This window comes from Gopherus flavomarginatus, chromosome 2 (genome assembly GCF_025201925.1).
Source record: "Gopherus flavomarginatus isolate rGopFla2 chromosome 2, rGopFla2.mat.asm, whole genome shotgun sequence".
NCBI classification, from domain to species: Eukaryota; Metazoa; Chordata; order Testudines; family Testudinidae; genus Gopherus; species Gopherus flavomarginatus.
Window position 1 is genome coordinate 268,659,412 of NC_066618.1, and position 22,736 is coordinate 268,682,147.

The 22,736-nt window shown below is 40.9% G+C and overlaps 1 protein-coding gene across 1 annotated transcript in view; it reads right to left on the minus strand.

Annotated features, from left to right (window-relative positions):
- The window catches only part of EIF3E (eukaryotic translation initiation factor 3 subunit E), a 61,681-nt gene extending 39,160 nt beyond the window's left edge, over positions 1–22,521 (minus strand). The window contains exons 1-5 of the mRNA XM_050941050.1: positions 22,406–22,521; positions 18,623–18,737; positions 14,014–14,131; positions 2,502–2,544; positions 1,880–1,984 (exon numbers count right to left, since the gene is read on the minus strand). Of these exons, the coding sequence (XP_050797007.1) occupies positions 1,880–1,984; positions 2,502–2,544; positions 14,014–14,131; positions 18,623–18,737; positions 22,406–22,495 (471 nt within the window). The 5' untranslated portion in view covers positions 22,496–22,521. The remainder of the gene's footprint in view (positions 1–1,879; positions 1,985–2,501; positions 2,545–14,013; positions 14,132–18,622; positions 18,738–22,405) is intronic.
- Between the last annotated feature and the right edge of the window lie 215 nt (positions 22,522–22,736).

Consider the following 22,736-nt stretch of genomic DNA (forward strand, 5'->3'; position numbering starts at 1 on the left):
AAGGAGAGGATTTAGGACAACTGCCCATGATGCCCATAGCATCTCTATCCAAAACAAAACACAAAAAAATAGTTCTTCACAAACACATAAAACGTACACCTCATTGAATACGTTACTGTATAAAAAGGTTTGATGAGTAATGGGTCACATAAGATTCCTCTTGTCAAAAGCTACCCTGATACTGAAATACGTTCTCCCCACTCTTTCAGCCTTATTTTGGTAAAAAAACCAAAACATTGTATTATTGTTGTGAAAATCTATTAGTTATTCGCTTTGGAACCCACTTACCATCTAATTGTAGCAAATTAACAGAATAAGCAGAACCACTGAATTTTATCCAAAAGATTAAATAAAATATAGAAAGTAGTAAAAAGAAATATAGATTAACGGCAAGCAACAAAATACAGTAAATATACACAATTACTAGGAATTACTTTGCAAATACCACTCATACATTCTAGAAAGGAACATAACGTTATTAGAACTACACATGTTCCAAGTGCCAATGTGAAAAGCTTTTTGCTGCACTTCAGCAGGAACTTTTTGCTGCTAAGGTTCATGTGCACTATTTGGCTCAACTCCATGTCATTACAGTTGACTCTTCATAGAGAACTGCTTTCAGTGATGGATATGCTAGAACAGTTTCAATATCTGGATTTTCCAGCAGTTACCTTATATTTCCATTTGCTAGCACAACAGCACAGTCACTCACTGACCAGTAACAATAAATTTACTGTGCTGGGACACTAAATCTTCATTCTCAGAATTCACTCCCAGCATTAACAAATGATATGAATAACCAACTCTTTTCATGTAGTTGTAATGAAACCATGGCTCTAGTTCTACAATCCTTGTTTAAGCTGTTAACATTTCTAAAGTACAATTTTTACTCTTCTAAATCCTCCATAATATTCAAGGGAAGACAGATAGAATTCTTTATAGGAAGCTGTAAGTTCAGCATTACCACAGATTACCTTCAATTTACCTGTAAACTTTTCACCATCACTTTTTGTACACAGGAATTAGATTGCAAATGCTTATTCTTAGCTGTTACAGTTTATAATATTCTTCCAGTTTAGATTTACAGGAAAAAACAGGAAGTACCTAATACAGTGAGTTACAACTTTTACAAATTTTAAAACTTAAATTAGAACAAAAATTAGCACTTGAAAATTTTGCTAAAAGTGTTCATTTTAACATTGCAATTCTAAAGATCACAGTCAGGTGTGATAAGACTAAACAAACATACAAACTAGGTTTCGGACAATTCATACATATGCTATACTGAGAAACGTTTGTTTCACTTTTCCGTTCTTGAAATTAGGCAGGTGTTTTACATTTACTTCTAGCAGAGAATTCTTGTAAATAGAATTCTCTGTTTGATCTCAAGAACTGACCAAAGTAACAAAATGGCAGGCACACTCATATCAACCTGAATAGACAAAATCCTGGATTTTGTTATTGGAGAGCATTCATAAAAAGACAACTGTAATGCAAATAAGCTTGAACTCTTACAGAAAAATCACATTTTCACAAGTTTAGTGATTGAAAAGTTATTTTTCAACAGTTACTACACAATATCATTATTTATGAATGACTGGCATTGTGCAAGACATAAATGAAAATGTTCCCTGACAAAAGGATCTTGCAATTTAAATAGATTACTGCACACAGGCCAGAGTTTTCCCCTATAATCAGAAACAGAACATGAAACTGTTAGCAAATAACTAATTAAAATCACTAGTTCTGAGCTCGTGTATCTTTTCAGTATTCCTCTTGCATTGAATAATTGTCTCAGGAAGTTTATAAATCAGGATATTTAAGAATTTTTACAGAAAACAAAGTGGCCTAAATACTTAAGTAAAAAACAACTACTTACCAAAACCCTAAAGAAGTAGAGATATTCTGCAGCTCCTGAATAGTTGCCACATTCATACTGGAACTTTGCATACCTATAGAGTGTGTCTAGGTACTCCTGTCTAAACTGAAAAAGAATACAAAATGTTTGTCTTCATTATGAAAGAGATTGTATAACAATGGGTTGTGGAATGACTCAACAGTGGGTAGAGTCGCATTTAATTACAGATATATAAGTAGCCTGTAAAGAGCTTCAGGGTCTTTGGATGATAAGTGCAATGATAGCAGTGACCAGACAAACTAAAACACAGAAACTGAAACAATTACTTCATCCTTTATTAATTCTGCTGAATACAGTAACAACACTAATCTTAGAAGAAAGTACTACAATATTTAAGCATAACCACAAGTTTTTAAGGATGCAGTTAATATCCAGATTTCTTTGCTTTCATAAGTTTGTAACACATTTAGTTCAATTTAAGCTTTTAAATATTTTTCATGCAAGAAGTTTTGCATCAGCTACATTTAAACTAGACAGATAGGCCAGGGTGCCATGTTCTTCATATTGCAAGACTGTTGGATTGAATATAATTTAACCTGTTACTTTTACATATTTTAAAATGTAAAAATAAAATAATACTTACACCATGCTTGTCAGCTAGATAATCAAAGAGCATTCGACCATCCCTGTAACCAAAACAAAGATCTGTAAAACATCAGTTTTAAACTGACCATCACAAGTTACTGTGTAATACTAAATAAAGCTATTAAAAGGAGAACACAATCTTTTTTTAACTTCCCCTGAGTATCCCTATGACTTTTTTAAAAAAATCTGTTGCTGCATGAAAGGCCCACACAAACCAAGAGGACTGAGTATACAGAATAAATTGTGAATCCATACAGCCATGATGAGCTGTCAAATGAACTAAAAGAATTTAGCATTCACTGTGACAACTCTGGATATTCTTGTTCTCCATATAAATTACATCCTATGTCAACTAAGTTCTATCCAATTATGCAGCTGGTGAAAAAATATTTCCCTTTGGTCAGTTTTGAATTTGCCACCTTTCCATTTCATTGAGTGACCCCTGGTTATGCAACAGGGAGAACAGAAGCACCCAAGCTTCATTCTCTACCATTCATGATTTTATAAGCTTTTATCATGTCCCCTTTTAGTAATCTGATTTCTTAGGTAAACCACCCCACTCTTTTCAATTGTTCTACAGAGGAGAGTTTTTCCATGCCCATAGTCTCTCTCTCATATCACCTTTCTAGGAACCCAAGAAGAGACGTAAGGCTTACTGGTCAGCCCCAAATCACCCCTAGAACTATGTTTTTTTATATTTAGGTATATTTGGTACTCTTCCATATGGTAGCTGTTCTTAATGAGATTGTATATTTTTGCTAGCTGGTCACATGTTTCATACTTCAGATTTTTCAGACCTCTTTAATATACACCTTCCGTGTCTGGTAACTTGTTAAATTATCAATTTGGTCCAGCACTTCTTCTGACACCTCAATCTGTGATAGCACTTCATCTTTATTACCGGAAAAGAGCAGGTTCAATGCAGGCACCTTCCTGCAATACCCTCTGCAGTAAAGAGTGATGCAGAGAAACAGCTCAGCTTCTTTGCAAGTTATTATAAGGTGAGAAAAAGGGACTTGCATTTTTTAAGGAGCACTACTGTGCACTGCACTAGTGCTACTGTTAGCTGAAAAAACAACCATGCTGTTAATAAGAAACAATCCACTGCATCCTAAGAACTTGGGTGTGGGGGAGTTTTGCATGCAAATCAATTATCAATAACGATATTATACTGCATTTATGAAATTACAAAAGTATCTTAAAGCACTTTATAGACAAATTAATCTTCACTCAGGACATCTACTAATTTACAAATTTGAGATCATCAGTTTTTCAAGGATCTCCAGGAAACCATAAACAAGCCAAGGACTTTTTACTATTTTTGGTGTTGTACCAGAAATTAGCCATGACTTGTTCAGAGCAAATACAGTTTGGATAACAGCGAAATAGATTTTATTTATTTATTTTAATTTTTAACTCAGACTATATTCAAAGACTTACTTAAAAGGTCAAATATATATTAACATCTTAAAAGCTGAAAAAATAAAGATACGGCATTGATCAAAACTGTGCTGTTATTGATACTTCATTTACAAGAGCAACAGGGATAAGGATAATTGACTTAGCTGTGAATTTTCATTCTAGGGTTCTCCACATCAGACAGTCTTGACAATGGATCCCTGTTCCCACAGCAACTGGAAACAAGCCAGATTTTTGTTCCAAGTCTGATCTTAGTACAGTCCATCAGGGTGAACTCTCCCAAACAACAATATTTTTCAGTTTTGGAAACATACTCTATAAAAATCTAATATTGCTATTCAACTCCAATGATTTGCAGCAGCACACTGACATGAAACGTAGGGATTTCTCAGAGAAACACTCTCCTCCTTTCAAACGCGAGCAACAGCTATAAAAAACCCTAGACATAATGCAGTCCTCTGCGGGAGAGTCGGACTGTGACACGGAAGGTCCTAGAATGAAAATTCCCAGACAAACCAGAATTTTCTTTCAGTTCCCTCCACAAATAGTCTTTACAGTGCACTGTATAAAGTCATAGATAACTCACTGGGAGGGAGAATTCAACTTACCAAGGAGAACTGAAAGGAGCATAAGGGGTAATTGGGGCACCCTGTTCCATTACACCTTTCTCCCAAACATTGCCATGTTTCTAAAGATTGGTATCAACTGTGGCTGGGCCCTAAGTAACATAATGAGAAGACTGGCCTGACAAGGGTAATATCCCTTTCACATGAAGGGAGGGATCACATGGCATTCGTTAATACCCATGCAGAATTTACAAGTCCAAAAGTGATGTACTCTTTTAAAAATGCTTCTTATTGTAGCAGAAGCTGATGTATCCATGTGACTCAACCCAATCATATCCTTAATAGATCTCAGAGGTTTATTTTCATATTCTGAAGTTCGGGGAACAATGCTGTAATGATAGCATTAGATTATTTTCCCTGGAATATCAATCTCCTTGTTGAGAGACCCGAGATACAAAATGGGCTGTATACCATTGTTTCTCTTTGTACCACAAATAATGTTATGCCTTTTTCAAAATCTCTCTCTCCAAATGGAATTGGTTCTAGTTCTCCAAAGTGTAGGACATGGACTACTATACCCTTCCTCTTCTGATACAATGGTGCTTGTTCCTGGGAAAATATATGAGTTTCGTTGAATATCCTTCCCTGATTGTGTCAAGCACCCATTTGCTTGGATAGTTTACTCCCATGAGAATCACCCCTCATGGGGAGGGGAGAGCTTCCCCAACTTTGGAAACTCGAGACAAACTTTAGGGGTTAGATGGTTTTCGAGCAAATCCAAGCCTTGGTATTCCAACTCTGAGAAAAATGACCAATGGCTTCCTCCTAATGGGCAACCTTTATACTGGAACCAGGAAGAAAAATGGCTTCAAAGGAAACAGAGATAAGGTTTCCTGAAGACTCTCTCACTGGAAGGAGGGAGAGACTTAATCCCACGTCTAAAATATCAGTGCTCAATGACTGCTTTGTCTTTACACTCAAAGAGCTCATCAACAAAATATTTGGAAGGATATCAGGTGATATTCTGCAATTATGGTTTCTTATCATGGCACAACAGCTGTTCCCAGGACAAGCCTTTGGAAGTTCGAATGTCAGCACATGCATCAGTCCTGGAAAATTGCAAATGAAATCTCATTAAAGGTAGATTTTATGTAATTTATTTACTTAGGAACATGCTCAACAATGGCCTTCCAGTTGAACAAAGATCTCCACGATAAGAGAATGCAGACAAGAGAATATTCTCAAGGCTCATGTGGATGTATTGAAGTTTAGTCTGAGTGACAATCTTATTTCTCCAGTCTGTGTGTTTGGCAGGAATACTCTGCCAGCTGGTATGATTATGCCCTTTACTAAGGAAGTTGCAGCAGGCAGAGAGTAATGAAGACCTTTAGTCCTTAGGAATTTTCACTTCACCTTACTCATACCCTCAAACCAGGTGAGGAAAAATTGAAGCTCTCCTTCCATTTGCAGCTTAAAAAAACAAAACAAAACAAAAAAAACAGGTCTTTCATTCTCTAAAAACATATGCACCTGTAAAGTTAGACCCTTATTTGTGCTTAATTCTGGGAAGATTAGCCAAGGCTGAGGTACCATGCTCAAAACCCCAGTTTTAGAGATTTCTCCTTTGTTTAACTGATTGTGAGCAACATATTCACCAGTCCCTGGGCCAAACCCCTGAGGCCTTGTCTACACTACAAAGTTGCAGCACTGGTGAGGGGGTTACAGCGCTGCAACTTAGGATGTGTACACACCTGCAGGGCATTACCAGCGCTGCAACTCCCTGTTTGCAGCGCTGGCCGTACACCCGGTCGTGCCTCGGGTGTAGAGGATCCAGCGCTGGTCATCAGGTGTAGACACTCACCAGCGTTTTTGTTGACCTCCGTGGAATAAGCAGGTATCCCCGCGGTGTGCTCTGGCGTTCCCCGACCCCCCCTCCAAGCAGGTCTCCTTCCCCGCGGTGTGCTCTGGCGTTCCCCGACCCCCCCTCCAAGCAGGTCTCCTTCCCCGCGGTTTGCTCTGGCGTTCCCTGACCCCCCCTCCAAGCAGGTCTCCTTCCCCGCGGTGTGCAACAGCGCTGCAGCGTGGCCACATCTAACACCACTTGCAGCGCTGGTTGCTGTAAGTGTGGCCACTCTGCAGCGCTGGCCCTATACAGCTGTACTAATACAGCTGTAACAACCAGCGCTGCAAAATTGTAGATGTAGACATACCCTGAGACAAAGGGTAAGGCGATCCTGTGAGGGGGAGAGTGCTTTACCTGGGAGTCTGAAACAACAGTCTGCAGGCATGTGTCCTGCATGCCTCCCTAAGGAAAACAGCCACTTCATGGCCTCCTGTGGGACCCCTGTAGCCGGGAAGGGGAAACGAGGTAAGGCCATCTTTTAGGGAAGGGAACAGACCACACACACTGAGCAAGCTAGAGCTACTAGAGACAACTGAGTCATTTGTATCAGAGGTCACAGCAACTGGTACCTCTTATGCAGCTGAGCCCTCACAAGTAAAACAGCTTGTGGGAGAGAGGGTGCACTTTGGGGCCTTCTCAACTGCCTCAGCACAGATCTTGTCTACACGCTGGCTGGGAGCAGGAATTTCTTCCTTCTGCGAGCTTCAGTAATTAAGGAAAGTTCCAGTGAAATATGTCCAATATGTAGGTGAGAAGCAGGGAGGGGTTTAAAAAAAACATACCCTCATTCAATGCCACTGATTCTAGCCTGTTCTCAGGGAAAGGAGCTTTCAGGTGGCCTGTGTCATAACATTTTTTCCCAGATCTGGACCTTAGCATCCAAAATATGGGTGTTAGCATGAAAACCTCCAAGCTTAGTTACCAGCTTGGACCTGGTAAAGCTGCCACCAGCCAGGAATTATACAGTGCCTAGTTCACTGTGGTCTCCCCAAAACCTTCCCTGGGGGACCCCCAGACTCAGATGCCTTGAGTCTTACAACAAAGGGAAATAACCCCCTCCCCTTGTTTCCTTGGTACTTCCTCCCAGGCTCCCCAATACCGAGAGATCTAATCTCTCCCCATCACCCAGAGGGTATGCAAAGTCAGGCTTAGTAAATCTAACACAAAGAGATTTTCCCCTTGACTTCTTCCTCCCACCAATTCCCTGGTGAGCTGCAGACTCAATTCCCTGGAGTCCCAACTAAAGAAAAACTCCAACAGGTCTTAAAAAGAAAGCTTTATATAAAAAAAAAGGAAGAAAGACATTAAAAATAGTCTCTGTAATAAGATAACAATATACAGGGTCAATTGCTTAAGAAAAAAAAGTGAATAAACAGCCTTATCCAAAAAGAATACAATTCAAAACACTCCAGCAACTACACACACGTAAATACAAAAGAAAATATAAACCTTTTGTCTTACTATCCTTGTACTTACAACTTGGAAACAGAAGAGTAGAAAGCCAGGAGATAGAAAAATCACTCTCAGAGCCGAGAGGGTCAGACCCAAGACAAAGAACTCACACCCCAAAACTTCCCTCCAACCAGATCTGAAAAAGTCTTGTTTCCTGATTGGTCCTCTGGTCAGGTGTTTCAGGTTACTCCTTTCCAGGTGAAAGAGACATTAACCCTTAGCTATCTGTTTATGACAGCCTGCTCAACCATCTCAGCATAGACCTCACCCACAAGGTAGCTGAAGGTTGAGTTTGTGTGGCCTACTGCCTGTCTAGGAGAAGTGTTCTTCAAATCCTCCTCAGAAAGCCGGAAGAAAATTTTTTTTTAAGTTTAGCAGATTTTGAAGGGAAAAACATCAAAATTGATGAAGAAACAGACATTGTTAAAAAACCTCTGGAAGCTCTCCTACAAAGAGACTTGGAATCTGCCATATGTGCTGCTTGGAGAAAAAATTCTGGAGTTCCTCCTGAAATGTGGTCCTAAACCCAGGCTCAAAGCAAATATCTGGTCGGCCTACAGATCTCACAGAAGAAACTGAGAATAATTAAAAAGTTTAAGTCGATAAAGAGAGTGTTAAAAACCTCAATACAGAGGGAAAACATTAACAATTTCCCTTATGAGTTTTCACTCAAAAATGGGGATCAGATTTTTAATAAAAATTAAGTCCTAATCCAGTCTCACTGTGTACTCCCCAGATGCTGAACTAAGCAGTTTTACATATTAAAAATTCATTCTCACCTACTAAGTAAACACAGTTTGCCATCTACTATAAGTAGATATTTATCTGGGAAGAATAAAGCTGTCAGATTCAGTCTACAAGTTACTTCCTTATGGGAAAAAGCTTTTTTATGCATCTCCTATGCTAACCTGGGCACTCAAGGTCCTGGAAGGCTACTCCAATCCCATATACCCATTCTAATATATACACTGGACCCCGCTAGAATGCGTGTCTATATAGCGCAAATTTGCATATAACGTGGTCATGGCCATGGATCCCAAATTTAATTATTTTAACTGCAATTCATTTTAAAGTGGTCCCCGCGTTAATGCGGTACCACGCATGGATCCCAAATCCTGTGTTCTAGTGAGGTTCCAGTGTACTTCAAAATTGAGACTTGGAGTAATTAAATAGCCCTGATCACTTTAGCATCCATAAGGTAACAAGGACAGACACCTTGAGCTCCCTCAAAGATATCTCCCTTGTTTGGCCAAACTTTCAGATTTACAAAAACTCAACACCCTCCCCATGTTGAGTACTCATAACATTATAATTCTTCTTTACATGAGAACTTCCACCAGTTCAAAGTACAGCAGTGAGTGTCAACACGTGCCATATACAATAAGAAAAAGACCTATCTAGTGGGTGGGCTGTATCCCCGTATGAAACAAGAAAACTCCCTTTAGTTGCTGCTGACAATTTTTAAGCCTAAACTACAAGAGCAGACCCTTCACAATGATGTGTGAAACACAACAGTATATTTTTACATCATATTAATGAAATACCAATGTAAAAAATAATAAAATCTGATATATGCACCACTTCAGTACACTGTACTGAATTCCACAAAAGTAAGGACGACAATATTACATTTTAGCATGCAGTTTGTAAGACCACTAGCCAAGTAGAACATGCACGGAAGCTTCAACAATTTATGTCACAGTACACTGAGATTTTTAGGTAGGTAAAATGAGCCTTCAGGCACTGGCAACTATCCCTTGTGTTGCTTTTCAGGATACATAGGGTTTGATTCTCAACCATGCCTAAAGCCAGCAGGAAATTAGACATAGCAGACCTTTGATCCACCACATTCCCTTGCCTTCCTGCACACAGGCGGTGGTAGAGTTCTCACACAGATTCCTTCTAGACAAGGGAAGTTTTCCAGCATAAATATCTGGCTGCTTTCAATTCACTTTGTGCCGACCTTAAACATCTAGGCAACAGACCTTGAAAAACAAAAGTCATTCTGAATCCCCAACTTGTTGAGTGCTAACTGATCTCAGTAAGGCATTTTGTATAACTGACTAAATCAATCTACAAGTCAGAAGAGTTTGCAAAGCTCCAAGAAGCAAGCATCTGCATGCTGTTCTAAAGATCTCACTTTACAACTAGTAGGAAAAGTTGCCCTATTATATGTGGCATGAACGGTTCTTTCTAGATCAAAAACAAGGATATTAAGTGTCGTGAGATAAATTAAAAAGTTCTGTTCCTATTGTGCACCTTGCCACAAAATCTCAGGGAGGAGGCTGCCTGAACCTGTGCCTCTCAAGGCCACACGTGTATGTACTCTTGTAAGCATTTTCTAACAGGATCTTGTTCTTGCACCAATATTTAATCATAGATATCTGTCTGAACAACAGCATCCTTAAAATATTTGTACTGTCATAAGATATGCAAGAATGCATGTGTGAACTGAAAAGATAGCAAAAAGTATCCATAGATTCTCATGATGGGAATACATCACAAAGGAACATTTAAGTGGTCAGATCACCTTCCAACATCTGAGGTATGCAGGAAATCCCTCAAAACAGCTCTGAAGCAATGAGGGACTACAGGTAATGAATTACTAGAAACAGGATTCCCTTCAAGGCAGCGCAGATGTGGTGTGCAGCAACTCACAGCTTATCAAGTGCAAACGTATCACAATGTGCAAGTAGAGAAAAAAAGATACAGTAGCAATTTGGTCCCTAGTCTGTTGCAGTGCATGGGATTCTTAGTTCCTAAGTGCAGGACTTTGCACTTGTCCTTGTTGAACCCCCATCGAGTTTCTTTTGGCCCAATCCTCCTAATTTGTTTAGAACGCTCTATATCCTATCCCTACCCTCCAGCATATCTACCATTCCTCCCAGTTTAGTGTCATCTGCAAACTTGCTGAGATTGCAGTCCATGCCATCCTCCAGGATAAGGGTTTGATACAGGAGTCGGTGGGTGAGATTCTGTGGCCTGCATTGTGCAGGAGGTCAGACTAGATGATCATAATGGTTCCTTTTGACCTTATAGTCTATGATTCTCCATTATAACCTCTAGTCAGCAGATTTATCAAGAAAGGAGGGTATTCCTTATACAACTTTGGAGATGTGAACTCCCTAAAGATGTGATGACAGTTCTTGGGAGAGTCCTAGCCAGATATACCATAGGGAACTTATCCCTATGGCTTAGTGGCAAGTCACACATGAAGCAGATTCAAACTGAACAGCAGATGTCTTAGCTGACAAATGGAAAGAAAAAAGAATGCACAAGAGAACAGTTAAACAAAATAGCTATAACTGCCTGAAGTACTAATCAGCACAAAGCTATCTCCTACTATTTGTTAAACTACAAACTGAAGCAAGAAGATAGGTTTAGTTAATTTATGTCCCGAGGAAAACCTCAGGACATTTCTATTTTAACTGTTTTGAGTTGATTTTATGACTGGCGCAGCAGGCAGAGAATTATACCATCAGCAACAAAACAAAAACAAAAAAAATGACAAGACCACAGAAGACAAAGAACATACCCCTTTGCTGTGGTTTTTTTTCCGGAAAAGAGGTGAACTGCTGTCCTCAAAACTCATATTACATGGGGTCCTGGTCAGCTGGGCAGCACCGACCCAAGACTGGTGAGCAATACAATTACTATGGAGTAAGGTCAATTTACTGTAAGTTCTCACCTGTGAATATGGAAATGTGTACGTCCTACGGTAATTTATAGTTATAAAAAATCCCAAATAGTAAAATTTATGTATACATAAATACATTTTAATCATTTTAGTCTGCCATTTCCCAAAATACAGCCTGCCCCAGTATCATGTGAGAACAAAGGCAGACTCAAAAAGCAAAATTCTACTCCTTTTGGAATATAGCAGACACCACAAAATTTCACTTCCAGTAAACTGTTATTAACTATACTTTTTACTGCCTAATTTTTCCTAGAATTCTTAGAGTGACTCAGCTTGAGCATTACTTATTAAGGTTGTAAGAAAATTGAGATTTTTTTTTTTGGTTCAGAAGTTGGCAACAATTGTTAAGGTTGTGTTTTTGGTGTCTTTAGTTCAAACACCACAAACAAACCACAAGCACACACAAAAAAAGAAGAGATGTGGCAGGGTTTGCAGGTTACAGCGGCCTTCAGGACAAAGGTGGGGACGTCCCTCAGGGCAGAGGTGTGGAGGGTGTAGGGGAAGCTCGAGGAATGCAGGACCTAGACTCTTTCTTTATTACTGACTAGATGTCTAGTTGGCAGCAGGGTCCTTTATCAGGAGCTGGATTTCCCCCACCCATTCCTCCAATTCGGAGAGGGGCTGGGGGCGATGGGCACACCCAAACCCCTGCATCCTAGAGCTGGCCTGAGTGCAGAGATCCCTGGAGGCTCCCCATCCCAGCTTCACATCCTGTGGAAGGCACAAGACCCAACACCCACCTAGCCCCACTTACCAGGAGCCATGAGAGGCAAAGTTCTTTAAGTCATGCAGGAGTCGCTGAGGCTCAGCAGGCCTGACCCGTGCCACTTTGCCGAGGCAGAACCATACCTGGGCAAAGTGTGAGCCCTCCAGGGAACACAACCCCAACTCCACCTCTTTCACCTCTGACCCCATGTTCACTAAGTCACACCACCACTCACTGAAATTTGTCTCTGCCACCCCTGCGGCATGACCAGGTTTCAGTGAGTGATATTGTGAAAAAGTTGTGGTGAGAACTGTTAGTTGCAGCAAGTGTTGAAAGTTGCAGTTTCTACAACAGAAATCACAGCCCACAATTTTCTTGTAGCCTTATTTATTATAAATATTTGCCAAGGTCCTGCAAGCAGATCCATGAAAGAATACATGTTCATATCGAGCTTCACTGAGGTTAATGGGATTCCATATGGGTCAAGGTTACTCCCACATGGATTCAACTGCAGGAGGAAGATATTAGTAATTAGCTGCATCAATATATTTTCTTTTCATTGTGGTGTATTTGCAGGACATAATCTAAGATATTTAAGAAATAAGTCCTTTTCACATGGGCTAAGGGGAATACTTGTGCTTTTTTTTGAAACTGGTGATTATATTAATTACATTTTATGTCCAGAAATATTTCAACAACTCAAATTAATCAGAATTCTGAAATGTTATCTTGCCATTCTGTCCATGCCATTTATCATGAGTACTACAAATATTAAGGAGTTGCAATGACATGCTGCATTAAAAAAATATTTTTCGGGGGGGGAGGGGGGAAAGGGTGAAATTCAGGTATTGACATTTTCTGAAACTCCCTAATAAAAGGTATTGAACAACTTGGTTCAGGTGTTGCACATAATATAACATTCTTCACTAAGGAGAAAATAGTCTGCAATTCTCAGGGCTGGTCTTTACTACAGGGAGATCAACACTGCACAGCGGGTCCAGTGAAGACCTGCTAAATCAACAGCAGGGTACTCTCAGGTTGACCCCAGTGCTTCAGCTCTCAGAGAAGAGTAAGGGAAGTTGATCGGAGAGAGTCTCCCAGCAACGGAGCACAGCAAAGACACTGAGGTAAGCTGACCTAAGCTACATAGCTGGAGTAGCATAACTTAGGTTGACTTTACCCTTGTAGTGAAGACAAGCCCTCAGATTCACTTCTTGAACTGGCAGGCCTATGAAGTGCCTCAGGTTGCTCATGCTTCTAGCTGTTTAAGAAGTTATTTTCATCACCTCTGAAGGTGATTACAACAGCCAATTATGTGCCTGGAAGGATGATACTTCAACATTCTACTTTGAAGGTGTTATGGAAAAAGAATAGCAGAAAATTAACATATCACTTGGGCTTTTCAGGGATGACTTCAAAGGCCTTTCTATCTATTTCATCACCTAAACACAAACAATATTTAAATTATGATAAAACATTTCTTACAAGATGATTTATTTTTATTTCTGTATTTAACCACTTTGGTGGACAACATCCTGAAGTATAAGTTCTCCCTCACAGAGACATTATTAATGGAAAGCAGAATATCATCATATGGAGGTCCAAGACATCACAGCATAAATATCAACATCCGGTACAGGCAAAGGGAGCAAAGATTTTCAGCTTCAAACTGACAACTGTTAATTAGAAAGCCTCTTTGCACTGGTCCAACAAGGCATCTTGGAAGATGAATTCCTACAATGTGTAGAGTATTAAAGAAAATATTACCTAGTAGATTGCATTTGTCTTGTAGTTTCTGGGTCTTCAAACATCTTGACAATTGGCTCAGTTTCTAACTGAAGCTGTTTCAGCTGTGCAACAACAGCAGTCCTCTTTTCACGCAAAGCTAGATAAAGAAAGAGTACGATATAAAGTTAACACCTTAGCAAGCAGCATGTAGTTATCTGATGTAGAATCAGCTAGAGTGCTGAGTACCCTGGCATCCAAAAAACTCAGCTCATTTGTCCCCTCAGTCAAATCACATTAACTGTCACAATATTAATAAAGAATTAAACGAGTGTGATATAATTAATGCCCCACACAACATGGCTTTATGGAAAATAGATCCTACCAAACTAACAGTATTTTTTGATGAATTACAAGCTGAGTTGATAAAGGTAATAGCGCTGAGCTAACACATTTCTGTACAGCATCTGACTTGGTACCACATGACATTTTGATTTAAAAACAGAATGATATAAAATTAACATGGCAAAAATGAATTCAATTCAAAGCTAGCTAACTGATACATCTCAAAATAATTGTAAAAGGGGAGTCATCATTGAATGAGTGTTTCTAGAGGGGGCCCACAGGGATCAGTTCTTGGCCCTATGCTATTTAACGTTTTTTATCAATAACCTGGAAGAAAACAAAATCATCAAGGATAGTTTGCAGGTGACAAAAATTTAGGGAATGTTAAATAATGAAGTGAACAGGTCGCTGATACAGAGCGATCTGGACTGCTTCATAAATGGGCCACAAGCACACAATATGCATTTTTAAGACGGCTAAATATATACATATACATCTAGGAATAAAGAACACAAGGCATGCTTATAGGATGGGCGTTTCTATCTAATTACCTGAGCATGAGCTCCCAGTGAGATGCTGTGGTCAAAAGGGCTAATGCAACCCTGGGATGCATGAACAGGGGAATCTTGAGTAAGAATAAAGGCTATTTTACCACTGTATTTTGCTCTGACCACTCCTGGAATGCTTTGCCCAGTTCTGGTGCTCACAAATCAAGAAGAATGTTTATAGATTGGAAAGAGTTCAGAAAAGAGCCATGAAAATGATTAAAGGATTAAAAAAACATGTCTTTTAGTGACAGAGCTCCTTTAGTCTATTTAGCTTAACAAAGAGAAGGCTAAGGGGTGACTTGATTACAGTCTGTAAGTAGCTACGTGGGGAACAAATATTTAATATTGGGCTCTTCAATTTAGCAGATAAATGTATATGATCCAATGGCTGCAAGTTGAAGTTAGACAAATTCAAACTGGAACTACAGCGTACCTCCACTCAAAACAGTTAGAGTAATTATTCATTGGAACAACTTACCAAAGGCCCTGCTGAACTCTCCATCATAGTCAATTTTTAATCAAGATTGATTTTTTTAAGATGTTTTTTCAAGATGTTTTTTCTAAAATAATATGTTTTGGGACTTAATGGGGAAGTGTATGTTCTCTATTATACAGAAAGTCAGACTAGATGATAACACTGGTCCCTTTTGGCTTGGAATCTATGACTCATTTTACAAGTGAGTAGCTTACTAAAAAGCCTCTCTCTCTTTGGAAGAGTTTTACACCCCAGTCATGAACAACTTAAAAGATTTCTCATCCACAATGAAGGAAGTCACAGTGTTTTGGATACATTTGTTTGCTTCTGACAAAGCTGCACAGATGAAAAGAAATACAAGGGAAGATGCTACATATATTTAAGAGGAATGGAATAATTATCTGCTGAACTGAAACAGTACGAAAAAATCTTCTACAAATCAAGGCTAGATTTTTGTTCTGCGAGCACTCAAACTCTGACAGAAAACTTATTTAAAAAGTAAGAAGAAAGATGCTTATAAGAACCCTAATCTGCAAAATAACTTTCAGGCTGGTAGAAATAGTTAGGAACACTATAGTTTTACATCCAGTGCTACCACGTGTGACAGAGGAAGCATTTAAATATCAATGTGAAGAAACCATAATTTGGAACAAAACTGCCAAAGTTTGAGAAAAAATCAGCTATTTGAGTGTTCCGCCACCCAATCCAGCAACGAGACAAAGATAACGAAAAGAACGAAGTTGTCCCAACCACCACTGCAGTCAACCACAGTATTGTATCCACAGAAGAATGATCCTGGGCATAACCACACCACAAATCTGAGAATGAATTCTAGTATGCAAACTGGTAATGATGAGTAATTCACAACCCAGTCTAAACCTGAGAAACACTTGCCTGATAAGTGGTACTTCAATATGACGGAACTATCCACAAATTCAGTTGACTCTTATGATTACGAAAATGAAGGTGGTGGGGAAGAGGGCAAAAGAAGAAACCATTCAGTTACCTTACTGATTACATGAAAGCATGTTTATTCCGTGACTCCTGCAGTTGAATAAGTTAAAGATAAGGAAGGCAGAAGAAAGTATAATTATTAAATGTGTGCAAATGCATTTGTTTAATGTATTTGCACTAAATTTCTAGCTTTAACTAATTAATACCGTAAAGTTTCTTAAGACTGCAACTCAGCTATAACCTTGGCAAGTTATTCAGCTGACAGAAAGACAGAGCTGCCCATACATAACCCTTCAAAGAAATAGTTATGAACACTATAGTTCATGGTAAATTTGGGTAAAAAGAACATAATCTACACTTATTATAATTACGTATATAAAAGTACCCTGTACAGAGAGAAAATTAAATGTACAGAGGTGCAGCACTTGGTGCACCACGGGTCAGATTTCTTCCACAGAGCACTAGGCAAACAAATAGTCCTGAACAGTACTTGACTGAATGAAAATGTTACCTACAGTAAACTTTATTTTATACTGTTAGATGAAGTTCATGATGGTTAATATTTGAATCATCACGTACAGAAGAAATTTTGTACTGAAGTTATTGTAAGAAATATAGAATAGCAGTATCACTGAATAGGTATCAAATTGTCAATAATATAGAAGTTTAATTTCAAGAATCAATTACATGCTCTAGAACAGGGGTTCTCAAATTGGGGGTCAGGATTCATCAAGGGGTCGCGAGGTTATTACATGGGGAGGTCACGAGCTGTCAACCTCCACTCCAAACCCTGCTTTGTCTCCAGAATGTATAATGGTGTTAAATAGATAAAAAAGTGTTTTTAATTTATAAGGGGGGGGGAAGAGTGTCGCACTCAGAGGCTTGCTATGTGAAAGGGGTTACCAGTAAAAAAGTTTGAGAGCCACTGCTCTAGAAAATGCAACCAAAAGGATAATTTGGGAGGAATGTAGCTGGATTGTGTGTGGAATGCAGGCAGAGGTTTCCCAGTAACCAGACTTATTCCCTCAGCTTTCTTCCAGATATGAACTCAAACTTCAAGGAATCGTTCCTACATATATGCAAGCTATTAAAGTGAAACATTATCCAACTAGAAAACTGCACATCAGCTGAAATGGTGTACTGTAAGACTGAATCAAAATGTTAAGATTGCCAAATCAGGTGCTCAAAGGTTAGGAAATGCCAGAATTGAATGCTTGTATATTAATTTTCTCCCCAGGCATGTTTGTGTAATGACATTCTTGCCTAGTATCAAAAGGAAAGTTTGTGGAAGAGCCAGGAATAGAACTCAGATTTCTTTGGCCCCAGCCCATTGCTTTAAACACAAGAGAACTTTCTGCTACTCACTGCCTCATCTGCTGTTCATCTTGCACGATCAATGAAGCAGAGGTCTTGTAGAACAAGCTATATGTGATCCTGAAAAGACTAATGAAGTTATTCCTAACTTCTGAGTACCCAACTTTGGAATCTTAATGATCTCTAAACAGTTTTTGTAAGTAACATTTATTAAATGCAAAGTTATACTAATTTACCTGTAGCCCCAGTGCCTAGACTCTGAATGAAAGGATAATTTACTCCTTGTCACAGAACGTTTGACCCCTCTGCTGTTTTATGTTTTAATACATGACATAGGAACCGTAACTTTGAACTTCCACATGTGTGATTAAACCTTGATCACAACTGACCTAAAAATCATATGCAGTACTATAATGGAAATAACTTATCTCTATAGTTTCCAAGATTTAATGCTTTAAAGGAAAGCTTGAACACAGCTTCCCCACCACCACCCACAAACACATCTAACTATGCAATATCATATTTTCACAGGCAAAGAATGGCTATGTAACCAATTATATGGCATCAGGGGAGTTATGGTAATTCCAGAGTCTTTGTTATTGGTCATGAAGTACTCTTACATACCACTTTGAAACTCTAAATTTTTAAATAAAAGAAAATCTTTCATAAGATTAATGACAATGACCCTTTTTAAACAAGGCACCTGCTTTCATTAATCTTTCCTTAAATTTGATACTGATATGTCTATTCCATAGGTACCAAGTACTGCATACAAGTTATTACCAACTATCAATGTATTCTTCAGAACCATGACAGAATACGGTGCCAAGTGAACAGTGGTCAAAAGGAAAGAACAAAATGACAAATGTTTTAAACAAAAAACTACTACCAGGGACAGTTTTGAGATAGTAAAGTTGGTAGTTGTTGAAAAGGATTGTTACAAATTTCATTCACTCAAGCATCTACTTTAAAACTGACCGCAAAGATCCACAGATACACTTATGACCAAGCTTACCATGAGGGATCTCATCTGAATAAAGGTTTTTGTACACATCCATAGCGAAATCCACCATGTTGGTATCACTGAGAAGCTCCAATTTTCCTTGAAGTAATTCTTTTTCATTGTATATCTGAAACAATAAGTTAAAAAGATTTCATATAACATATTGAAACACTCTTTAAATAAAGTATCTGATTACTTTTTAAAGATCGTAATGGTGGCAATAACAGGACCTTAAATTTGACATTAAGTAGTTTTCCAAAACTCCCCACTTAAAGTAGCATTTTTCAGAAACATAACTTCAGCGTTAAGTGAGGAGTTACTGTAGTTGGGATTATGTTTTCCAGTGTGCATTACTGTGCATTTATCAACACTGAATTTCATCTGCCATTTTGTTGCCCAGTCACCCAATTTTGTGAGATCCCTTTATAGCTCTTTGCAGTCTGCTTTAGACTTAACTACCTTGAGTAGTCAACAGACTCACAGAAGATGAGCATTGGAAGATATCTCAGGAGGTCATCTACTTCAAACCCCTGCTCAACGCAGGACCAACCGTAACTAAATCATCCCAGCCAGGGATTTGTCAAGCCACTACTTCCCTAGGTAACCCATTCCAGTGCTTCAGCACCCTCCTAGTGAAATAGATTTTCCTAATATCCAGCCTAGACCTCCCCCATTGCTTCTTGTCCTGTCATCTGCCACCACTGAGAACAGCCTAGCTCCACCATCTTTGGAACCCCACTACAGGTAGTTGAAGGCTGCTATCAAATCCCCCCTCACTCTTCTCTTCTGCGGACTAAATAATCCCAGTTCCCTCAGCCTCTCCTAAGTCATGCCTCAGCCCCTTAAATCATTTTTTTTGCTCTCAGCTGGACTCTCTCCAATTTGTCCACATCTTTTCTGGTGGTGCTCCATGTCTAGTTGGCAGCCGGTTTCAAGTGGAGTGCCCCAAGGGTCGGTCCTGGGGCCAGTTTTGTTCAATATCTTCATTAATGATCTGGAGAATGGCGTGGACTGCACTCTCAGCAAGTCTGCAGATGACACTAAACTGAGAGGAGTGGTAGATACGCTGGAGGGTAGGGATAGGATACAGAGGGACCTAGACAAATTAGAGGACTGGGTCAAAAGAAACCTGATGAGGTTCAACAAGGACAAGTGCAGAGTCCTGCACTTAGGATGGAAGAATCCCATTCACTGTTACAGACTAGTAACTGAATGGCTAGGAAACAGTCCTGCAGAAAAGGACCTGGGGGTTACAGTGGACGAGAAGCTGGATATGAGTCAACAGTGTGCCCTTGTTGCCAAGAAGGCTAATGGCATTTTGGGCTGTATAAGTAGGGGCATTGCCAGCAGATCAAGGGATGTGATCATTCCCCTCTGTTCGACATTGGTGAGGCCTCATCTGGAGTAGTGTGTCCAGTTTTGGGCCCCACACTACAAGAAGGATGTGAAAAAATTGGAAAGAGTCCAGCGGAGGGCAACAAAAATTATTAGGAGGCTGGAGCACATGACTTATGAGGACAGGCTGAGGGAACTGAGATTGTTCAGTCTGCAGAAGAGAAGAATGAGGGGGGATTTGATAGCTGCTTTCAACTACCTGAAAGGGGGTTCCAAAGAGGATGGATCTAGACTGTTCTCAGTGGTAGCAGATAAGAGAACAAGGAGTAATGGTCTCAAGTTGCAGTGGGGGAGGTTTAGGTTGGATTTTAGGAAAAATCTTTTCACTGAGAGAGTAGTGAAAAACTGGAACAGGTTACCTAGGGAGTGGTGGAATCTCCTTCCTTAGAGGTTTTTAAGGTCAGGCTTGACAAAGCCCTGGCTGGGATGATTTAGTTGGGAATTGGTCCTGCTTTGAGCAGGGGGTTGGACTAGATGACCTCCTGAGGTCCCTTCCAACCCTGATATTCTATGATTCTAAGTAGTGGGGAGCCAAAAACTGGACACAATACTCCAGATGTGGTCTCATCAGTGCTGAATAGAGGGAAATAATCACTTCCCTCGATCTGCCAACAATGATCCTACTAATGCAGCCCAATATGCTGTTAGCCTTCTTGGTAACAAGGGCACACTGTTGACTCATATCCAGCTTCTCATCCACTGTAACCCCTAGGTCCTTCTCTGCAGAACTGCTGCTTAGCCAGTCGGTCCCCAGCCTGTAGCAGCGCATGGGATTTTTTCGTCTTAAGTGCAGGACTCTGCACTTGTCCTTGCTAAACCTCATTAGATTTCTTTTAGCTCAATCCTCCAATTTGTCTAGGTCACTCTGGACCCTATCCCTACCTTCCAGTGTATCTACCTCTCTCCCTCCAACATCTGCAAACTTGCTGAGGGTGAAATTTATCCCATCATCCAGATTATTAATGAAGATATTGAACTAAACAGGTCCCAGGACAGACCCATGGGGCAGCCCACTTGATACCAGGCGGCCAAATAGACATCAAGCCGTTGATCACTACCCGTTGAGCTCGACGATGTAGCCAGCTTTCCATCAACCTTATAGTCCACTCACCCAATCCATACTTTTTTAACTTGCTGGCAAGAATATTGCGAGAGACCGTATCAAAAGCTTTGCTAAAGTCAAGATACATGATCTGCAAATTTTGCTACCTCACTGTTATCCCTTTTTTCACATCATTATGAATATGTTGCATTGTAGTGATCCAAGTACAGAACCCTGGGAGACAGCACTATATACCTCTCTCCATTCTGAAAACTGAACATTTATTCCTAGTTTGTTTCCCATCTTTTAGCCAGTTACTAATCCATGAAAGCACTTTCCTTCTTATCCCATGGCATCTTACTCTGTTTAAGTGCCTTTGATGAAGGACCCTGTCACAGGCTTTCTGAAAATCAAAGTACACTATATCCACTTGAACACCCTTGTCCACATGCTTGCTGACCCCCTCAAAGAATTCTAATAGGCTGTAAGGCATGATTTCCCTTTACAGAAACCATGTGAATGGTTCCCCAACAAATTATGTTCACCTATGTGCAGATACATCAGTACAGGAGAATCAGGGTTTAAATCCTAATGCAGACAAGGCCTTGGAGTTACACAGTTCCTCAATAGTACTAGAAGCTTTAGGAGACACAAGGCATAATAAGAAAAAAAAAGTCTCCCCAACCCAGGGTGTGATGGGAAGGAGGAGGCATGCCCGCACAGGTGCAGGTCCAGGAGGATCTGGGGGAGGTTCCCTCACCCCACCTTGGGGGAGGGGGGATATGCCCACCAGCAGTTGGGAGAAGGATTCCCCCACCGAACCTTAGGAGGGAACAAGCCCCAACCCCGTGGAGAGATGGAGAGGGAGTTCCTTCACCCTACCACGTGAGGGGCCGGGGGCCATGATCGCAGACACTTGGGGAAGGATCCCCCCCCACTCTGGTAGGGAACGGGACCCAAGCCCGTGGGGGTTTGGGGGGGAAGGATTCCCCACACCCCACCTTGTGAGGGGACGTAGGGCGCAGGCCCGAGGGCAGCTGGAGGAGGATGCCCTGCCCCCCGCGCCGGGAGAGAACGGGAAGAGGAGCAGGTAGCCCCGAGCCTGCCCTCCAGCCGTCCCCCGCTTCCCGCAGTCGCTCCAGAGCGCGCCGACCGGCAATTGGACTCCAGGCAGCTCTTCCCGATCTCCATGCGCATGGCCGCGGCCTGTGGGGAGGCCCATAGCAGTCCGGCGGCCCCGAGCCGGGCCTCATTGCCGCCCTCCCGCGAGAGCGAGCAGGCCCAAGGGCTGGTTTCCGCCTCCCACGTGTCGGCTGCGGCCCCGCGCGGGGCGGGGGAGCGGCCCGGTCTCCACGTACCTCCTTGACGGACAGGAACTCGAGCAGCGGGAAGACCAGATGCCGGTCCAAGAAGTGCGCGATGCGAGTGGTCAGGTCGTACTCCGCCATCTTGGGAAAAGGGGGCGGCGCCGCACCCGCGCCGCTTCACCAACGCGCACGGACACGCACAGAGACGCGGCCGCCACGCCGTCTTGGGGGAGGGGCGTGGTCTGAGTGAAGGTGGTGCGCGCGCTCGCGCGTGTAACCTGGCAGGCGGAGGGAGATGAACTGCGCGCATGCGTGCGGGGATGGCCTGGGCTGCGCGCGTCCTGGGCGTGCTCGTGCTGAGGGCTTGCTGAGGGCCGGTCGG